At 36.3% G+C, this 8,821-nt stretch overlaps 1 protein-coding gene across 1 annotated transcript; it reads left to right on the forward strand.

Annotated features, from left to right (window-relative positions):
* The first annotated feature begins 1,594 nt into the window (after nt 1-1,594).
* Nucleotides 1,595-2,699, forward strand: LOC110107191. The gene is made up of 2 exons (XM_020837378.2): nt 1,595-1,969; nt 2,053-2,699. Exon 2 carries the CDS (start codon nt 2,061-2,063, stop codon nt 2,523-2,525), a length of 465 nt encoding a protein of 154 aa, XP_020693037.1. The 5' UTR covers nt 1,595-1,969; nt 2,053-2,060; the 3' UTR covers nt 2,526-2,699.
* Nucleotides 2,700-8,821: the final 6,122 nt, after the last annotated feature.

Raw genomic sequence — 8,821 nt, forward strand, 5'->3', positions numbered from 1 at the left:
CGGTACAATTATGTTGGTTCGAAAACTACACTTATTATTTTACAATTACTCAAATTGACCTCAATTTCAATTTAGTGAGAAATTAGACGGGTTCTTAAAGAGGTGAAATAATTCATTTAGATGATTATAACAAAAACTTTGAAAGCATATATATTAAGCGGGCAAAGGCTGATTATTGTGGAGGGAGCTTAATTACAAAAACGATCATCAATTTTGGGAGGTGATTACTGCTTCGTTTGGGATGTCTTTTTTATCAATTCTTGAAGCAGCTTTTTAGTACAAAAGATTTAATTTTTATACTAAAAATCTGCTTCAAGAATCAAGAAAAAAACTGTCCCAAACGAAGCCTAAGTTGGAGAGACAAACTATTTATCAAAATTATGATCCATAGTTATGACAATTAAAGACTAATTTATTGTATAAAATCATTTGAGAGAGAGAGAAACTTTAAAACAAAAATGACTCTAATGAGATAAATTACAGAGTTACCCATAAAATATGACAATATGAGATATAGAGTTAAATGTGTAAGTACAAGTTAATGTTAATTTTTTATAATGATCAAAGTTTTCTTCTACACCCTTAAATGTTACTTGACTTAAATTGTAAAATCTTAAGTTGTTTAGTAAATTTATATAAATCTAAATATGAATATTGATTTTTTAAATAGGATTTGAGAGAGCTTACGTAGCAAGAGATTTGCTCACCCTTTTATTTATAAGTTAATCCAGGAAAGAAAAAATGGAAAGCTAAAGACTACGTAGAATAGGAGTTATTAAAAGTCAGGAAAAGTTCTTCTTAAGCTTCTTATTTTTATTAATCCAATTAGTTAGTTATCTGTTTGGAGGCATTAAAATAAGGAATAAATCATTTTGTTATAAGTCAAACAAAATAATAATCATTTGTGTTTATTTACGCTCATTCAAATAACTTCAAATATTTCAAATATATTACATTTTTTTGTAATTTACTACATTCCTTTTTCATGTTCGCCGATTGACCCTTACACGAGTCGATGTAATTTCATACAATTATCAAAATATTTTTATGAAAGAAAATAATTTTACATGTGTGCACTTCATCAAATTTTATTAGCTAAAAATAAAATTCATGTGACCCCAATTTGAATTTAAGAAGCAACCCTTGTTCATTATAGATAGAAGAATCCAAATTTGGGAGCCATGAATCTGTCAAATTGTCTCATCGTTCGGTGCACTGGAACATCAATTAGCTGCTCGTCGCAAGCCGCTCACATACGCGGACTGTCTCCACGTTAAAGCAGACACAACGCTATTTTGACCACCACAAAATTTGCTCGAATATCCACGTGGAAACCTAAGCTTGATGGGTGCGTTGCACCCAAAACACGTGGAAGCTTGGACCTGACGATTGGTCCCATGAATTAGGCGCGACAGCTGGCACCGTTCAAACATGAATGGCTAGCAGGCACGCCAGCTCACTTTGCTTACGTGTCTAGCTATCTCTCTTGAGGACAGCGGACCCCACAGCTGCCTTAATCATTAGTGTGGGACCCACCATTGCAGTCGTTACGGGCTGCGAAATTGACGGCAATAAATTTGTCTACGTTCACCCAATTCTCCAAAGCAAAGACATCGGCATGAAATCCCTTTCTTTATCTGAATTCACAGAGAGAAGGAAGAGAGAAAGGGCTGAAATCTCGCTGAGGAGATCGTCACGCTTCTTCTGATCGATACGATATTACTTGGTTCCATTGCAGCGATCAATCTGTGCGTGATTTGATCCTGAAATGTCTCTGGCCGGAGATGATCACATTGTCTCCGTGATAAGGAAGGAAGAGGCCGCGGAAACGGAGGCGATCGCTCGGGATACATCCGTTATATGGGAGAAGGAGCGATAGTTCAACCGTTTCCAATCTAATTCACCACAAATATCTTATTAAATTCAATCGACCGTTTTCGACAACCAAATCGTTTTTCCGTTTAAATTGGTAGGATTCCTTTTCCGTTTCTTTTTTTTTTTAATCTCCCAATCCGCGAAGAGCCGTTTTCCTATTTACCAAAACTTAAGCAGCGAGAGAGATGTCGATCTCGGCTACGGAGGCGAAGGCGGCGCCGGCGACGCAAGTAGAGGTGGAGTTCGCCAAGTGTGAATGCTGCGGCCTGACTGAGGAGTGTACGCCGGCGTACATCGTGGGTGTGCGGGAAAGGCACCATGGCCGATGGATCTGCGGTCTCTGCACCGAGGCCGTTGCAGATGAGATCGGCCGTGCGGATCAACGGATCTCCTCGGAGGAAGCGCTCGCCCGCCATATGAGTTTTTCTCGCGATTTCCGCTTCCGCGCCGTGTCTCAGGATCCGTCGGAATCCGCTGAATATCTAATCTCCGCCATGCGACTTCTTCTGCGCCGCAGCCTTGAATCGCCGCGGTCGCTGAGGTCGACGCCGGCGAGCCCGCGCCGGCGGATGGAGGAAGAAAAAGCCGATGATGTCCCACGGCCATCTCTCACACGGTCCGGTAGCTGCTTCCCCACCATCGCTGGCTGAAAGAAACCGAAGGTTATCGATCAGCCTCCAAGTACTTTACATATGCTGATGAAATGTAAGAAATAAACAGCATATTTCTCCATTGGTAGCTCAATGGTTAATGCTTTCTTGTAAGTTGAAGAACTTCAAGCCTTTTCGTAGTTTATTAAATTTTGTCCTCATTTTCATTTCTGACATTCTGCCTAAAGCCTCCAATTCAGCTAAGCAATCTTGCTACCTTTGCAGGATTCTGGCGTTCGCCGTCATGTAGTTTAGCATTTCTCCACTTCTCTTTTTTCTGCAATTTTTCTGACGAGTGCCAGACAAAATGTGTTGCAGAAGAGATTTAAGTTTAAAATTTTGACAATAATTTTTAATTTTTTTATCAATTAAATAATTCGCACTGCTTAAATTCATAGCACACTTATTATAAATAAATTTGAGGATATTAGTGAGCCAAACTCAGGCTTCGTTTATGAAGATTTTTTTTATTATTTTTTTAAAATAATTTTTTGAATAAATTAAAATTTTTGTAGTAATTTTTTTTTTTTAAGAAGCAGAAAAAAAGCTGTCTCAAATCTTCAACCATACTAACTCTGAAGATGAAGAAAAAGAAAAGCTCACCCCTATTGTTTCTAGACCTTCAACTCTTTTTTTCTCTCACGAGTCGGCTTGACTCACTTTTCTCCTAAAGTTGAGCGAGGAGAAAAAACGACTTGAAACACACAAAAAGCCAAAAATTAAAAAGAAAATCTAATTCCTTATGGGAGTTTTGAGATAGAAAGAAAATCATTACTTTCCTAAAAAAATATAGAGAAAGATCATTTGGCTTGTATATATATAAATAAATCCCTTAGGTTTTGGGTTAAATCTACCTTCGTTGTTTTATAAACATTAGTTTAGTATAATAAACAATTTTCTTTATTCCATTGAATTCTCTTTATTTTGTACTCAAATTTTAAAAGAGAATCAACTACTGAATTATTTAAAAAATTATCCTTTTTTTTGGTAAGGGTTTATTTCTCTATTAGTAGCAGATGGCTTATCCTTTCTAAAGAAGCTGAACTTCCAAAAGTTTCGCTATTAGCTCTCGTCGGCACTCTCTACGCTGCATTCTGTTTATAGGCACCAATTCAGTTTAATAATTTCGGTGTATTGTGGGGTTACGCCTCATTTAGCGGGGTTTATTATAGAAATCTTTTAAAAAATATTTATTTGAATTTGGTTACGCCTCGAGCTTGAATTTAGGTCTATAAATTCAACTCAGCTGACGAGCCAACTCATTTACTATAAAAGAGATAAAATTATTATAATTTAAATAACAAATACAATAAAATGGTACAAAAGTGATAAATTAAAATAAAAATAATAAAAAATTACTTGATATAAGAAATTGAGATATAATTTTTTAATTTTTTTAGCAACTTCATATTTAAACTCCAATACTATCATATTTTAAATGTAATTTAGAAATGATATATTTTAAACAATTTGGCTTGTGAACTAATGAATTGAGTCGGGGTTAACTCAAGCTTAGCTCTTTAGCTCATAAAGCTTGGCTCACAAAATCATTTATCAAACAAGTTTGAGATAGCTCACAAATCGTGTTGACTCACTTTCTTATTGAACTTCATAGTCAAGCCCGAGCTAGCTTATAAATAAATGTGATTTGATTGAAGTTTGAATTGAATGGCTTTGAGTTGAAGCATATAAACAAAGTTTGATTTTGCCAAAGTTAGATTTGTTGGCATCCCTTCTTTTTGCACATCTAAATAGATTTGTAGCGTACTAAAATATACGAAGTGATAGAGTCAGAAAATTTGTCTCAGCGTTGTACGTATATCTAGCACACAAACAGAAGAAAAATGTAACACTATAATTTTTAAGTGGAAATCCTGGAAAAGGGAAAAACCACTTGGTCACGCCCAATTGAAAGGATTTCACTAGTGTTTGCTTAAATTACAAGTGACTGACTTGTCACTGAAATTGAGGATGATCATATTACAATAATAAATTATCGGGTTGAAATTCAACTACAAACGGAGATCGGAAATCCGACGACGTTTGGTCGTTGGACGAAAGTCTGGCTTCTATTGACGGTTGGCAAGAATCTGGCGTCAGTTGGCTGTCGGCAGAACTCCGACATCAGTCAGCTGCCGGGTGGAAGTCCATTGGTTGTCAAGGAGGAGTCTGATGGCAAGAGGGCTCTCTTCCTTCGTTATCTTCCTTCTTTTCTTGTTTCCTTGCTTCATTCTCTTCTAGTTTTCTTGCTTCCTTCTCTTCTCTTCTTGTTTGGGTTCCCTCTCATGAGAAATGAGAGGTATATTTATAGTTTTCAGAGAGTGGCATGACTAGTAAATATGAGGAAGATCAAGAGGAAATTGGGATTGGTTTAAATGGACATCTGATGTTGAATTCCTTAATCGTGGACTGTTTAGTATCAGAATTTGACAATCTTGGGCTCTTGGGATTCGTTTCGTCGAGCAACTCGATTATACTATAAGCATGTCACATTTGGAATATGTTTGGTAATCCAAATTATGGATTGAACCTTCCAAACATACTTTGGGTCTTTGCTTTGGACTTATTTGAGCTCGGATTGAGTTGAATTTGGTGTCGTTGGGTTTGTATTTTTGAGACCTTCAGTTCGACTATAAGTTCTCCGATTTAATTTTTGAAAATTTCAACTTGATTTGCTTCGAGATTGGTGTCTGATCAAGAAAATTCTTTGATGATATATCAAAATTATTACTTTTATATGAGAGCATTTTATATTCTTTTAATATTTATTCATGGCGAGTAAAAGTGTGCATTATTAAGAAAAATCCAAAAAAAATAAATCGAATGATTTTATTTTGTTCATTTGATTTAGTTCATATTCCATTATTAGTTGTAAATTGAACTTTTTGTCAAATGTCAGTTAAATTTTTTCTTTCGCAAATCTGATAAAATAAAAATATATAAATTATATTAATTTCTTCACATATTTATTTAATAAAGTTTTTTGGATAAAAAAATGTGATAAAATTAACATAAAAATTATTTATTTTTAATAAATATTATTTGATATACTTCTGAATGTATGTCCTCAAAAATTTATGTTGATCGGGCCCGAATCTCGAAGAAAATTAAAGTTGGAAAGTTTTGAAATTAAAATTAGAACAATTCGAACTCCAATTTCAACAAACTTACATTCGAACTGAGCGTCTCAGAAATACAAACCCAACGAAACTAAATTTGACTCAATATGAGCCCAAATGGATCAAATCAAGGGTCTGAAGCACTGTTAGAGTGTTCAAACCACAATTTGGATTACCAAACGGTTTCCAAACATAACGTGCTTATAGTCAAATTGAGCGGCTCGATGAGACAAATCCAACGAGCCCAAAATCACTGAATTTCGACATCACTAAGACATTCAAATGTCCATCAAATGATCCACAATCAAGGGATTCAACATCGGCCGTCCATCCAAGCCACTCCCCATACGTGCTTCGAAAATTTATAAATAGAGACCTCATTTCTCATGAAAAGGGACCCCCGAAGCCAAAGGATTCATGAAAGAGATCGAAGATCGCTCTTGCCTCCCTGTTCCTCCTCGACCATCGTCGGACTTCCGCCGGACCACCACCTGAGGCCCGGACTTCTGCTGGACCACCTGACGCCCGGACTTCTGTCGAACAACCACCTGAGGCCCGAACTTCCGCCAAACCATCACATGAGGCCTAGACTTTTGCTGGACCACCACCTGAGGCCCAGACTTCTGCCATACCACCACATGAGGCCCGAACTTCTGCCGGACCACCACCTGAGGCTCGAACTTATATCGGGTCATAACCTGATGCCTAGAGTTCTACCAAAGTACCTCCCTACTAAAACAATCTTTCTGATCCCGATCTTCGGCAAACTACAGTCTTTTAGACTCCTGTCTCCTACGAACTATGATACTTCTGACCTCCGTCCCCTACTACGGTCCTTTCGACCTACATCGCCAGACAATAGTGTTTCTGACATCGGTCTCCTACATACTATGGTCCTTCCGAGCTACATCGTCGGACAATGAATTTTCTAACCCCGATCTCTTGCCTACTATGATCTTTCTGACCTCTATCATATCAACTATGGTCCTGCCAATCGAATAAATATGTCTATATTGATTATTGTAACTCCCACCATGTAATGTGCTATATATGATGTACATTTGTGATATCAAGCCAAAACCTTCTCCCTAAGAAATACCTCATTTGTAATCAACTGCAAATACTAGTGGATTCATTCAAACTAGTCCGGGGCCTATGATTTTTTCCCTTTTCAGGAGTTTCCATGTAAAAACTCTAGTGTCTCTTATGAACGCTACACCCTCTCTCTTATCTGCTTGTATGCTAGATCTTCGTACAACGCTATGACGCTAAACTTTATATTTCTCTATTGCCACGAATACATCAAGACACAACAAATATTATTTAAATCAAAGATAAATAAATTCGTCATTAAAGTTAATTATTTTTTTATTTCCTCAAAATTAATTTAAACTAATCACCTTTGAATTAAATTTACTTTTATTTAAAAAAATAACTTGATCATTTTAATTTCTGAATTTTGTAAAAGAATTTCATTAATATTGTTAATTCATCAATGATAAATCAGCCAATGTCGAAGGCTTCAACAGCCGAACAGGAGCTTTGTCGTTGGAGGAATCTTCAACTGGGGGTTTGGTCATGTTGTTACGGTTCATTATTGGTGTGGGGCCTACTCATTATTGTGCCTGCGTTATTGTCTCTACTTTCTGAATTTTTATTAGGTCCGGTGTAAGGACGTAGAGGAACGTCCGGTCAGAGGCAAAATCCCGCAAAAAAACTCGGTATTTGCTCGGTATTGCTAGGTATTATTTGATAATAACAAGGAATACCGCTCTGTGAAGACCAATACCGAGTTATACCGAGCTATACCGACTTGTACCGAGTTTTTTCTAGGAAAAATTCCGTACAACTTTTGTATAACTCGGTATTGCTCGGTATAGCTCGGTATAACTCGGTATTGGGTCTTCACGTGATGGTATTTCTCGTTATTGTTTGATATTGCTCGGTATTTCTCATTTTTTGGCGCGATTTGACCTCCGACTGGACGTAGGAACATTGGAGGACGTAATAATTGGATATTATAGCTGTTCTTGGTTTTTTCCTACTTTTTATTAATAATTTGCAAAATTATGCTGCAAACCTTGTAAAACCTTGAAATTACAGAACCACCTTCCAGATTTTTTTCTGTAGACCAGCTTTTGGTCCAGTCATGCGGATCTGAGATTTTATTTATAATGTTTTGTATAATAGCAATTATAGTTTTAAAATAGTTGTAAACTAATTATAATTTAAATTGCCTCCCGGAGAAATTCTTTTAGATGAGAGTGTCAGTGTTGCCTAAAAATATTATTTAGATTTTTAATTAAAAAATAGTACCTTTTATATAATAAGACTTTTTAATATTAAAAAAAAATGTAACTATTGAAGATAATTTAACATCTTATAAGTATAAGAATATACTGCACAAATATTTAAGTAAATAGTAGTACATAAGAGAAGTTTTTTATGTGAAAATCTTAAGAATAAAAAAAGGCCACAATGTATTATCTGGCTGAAGGCTGAAACAGTTTTACTAATGTAAGCCAAAGATTGCTAATGGTGTCTTTCCCTATGATTGTAATGAAATTTTATTATAATGTAATAATAGATTTAAATCATAGAAGGCATCTCTTATAGTGGTTAATTTGTAGTTTGAGTGTATTGAACAATATCTAACAATGAATGTTGGAAGCTAAGCTATAGAAGCCGTTCAACTTAGTTGTTCTCTTGACGGGCTGGAGAGATCGAACAACTAGAAAGATCAACGTCACATATCCATTGTTGATAGACTACGAACGTCGAATGTTGGTTTTTATCAACTGACTTTTGATGCACGATAAGAAAAGCAATGTACATGACAGCATATTATTATGCTTGTATACCCTAGTTCAGACATTCATACAAAATCAAGTACTACATGTCATTGAAGAATATTCAAATAATGCTTTGGGGTTTTCCTTCTGTCAGGGTGCTGCCATACGTGGTTGGTTGGAGGTTTTGGATTTCTCTTTTTGGTTATCTGGTGTTTCGGTTTTGGGGTTGTGGAGGCTATCATTGGTTTCGATGGTGATGCTGGGGATTTTAGCCCAAGCAATGATGAGGAGATCTTGCTCTCCATCTGGTTGGCTTGGCTTGTTGGCAATCACTGGTGGTGGCAGCTTGGTATGTGGTTTTGCTTGTCCATTTCGGGACTTCTTC

This window comes from Dendrobium catenatum, unplaced genomic scaffold, assembly GCF_001605985.2.
Source record: "Dendrobium catenatum unplaced genomic scaffold, ASM160598v2 original_scaffold_218076, whole genome shotgun sequence".
NCBI classification, from domain to species: domain Eukaryota; kingdom Viridiplantae; phylum Streptophyta; class Magnoliopsida; order Asparagales; family Orchidaceae; genus Dendrobium; species Dendrobium catenatum.

What these genes read in the sequence shown, in the direction of transcription:
- LOC110107191 (XM_020837378.2), top strand. Translation starts at nt 2,061, where the DNA reads ATGTCGATCTCGGCTACGGAGGCGAAGGCGGCGCCGGCGACGCAAGTA.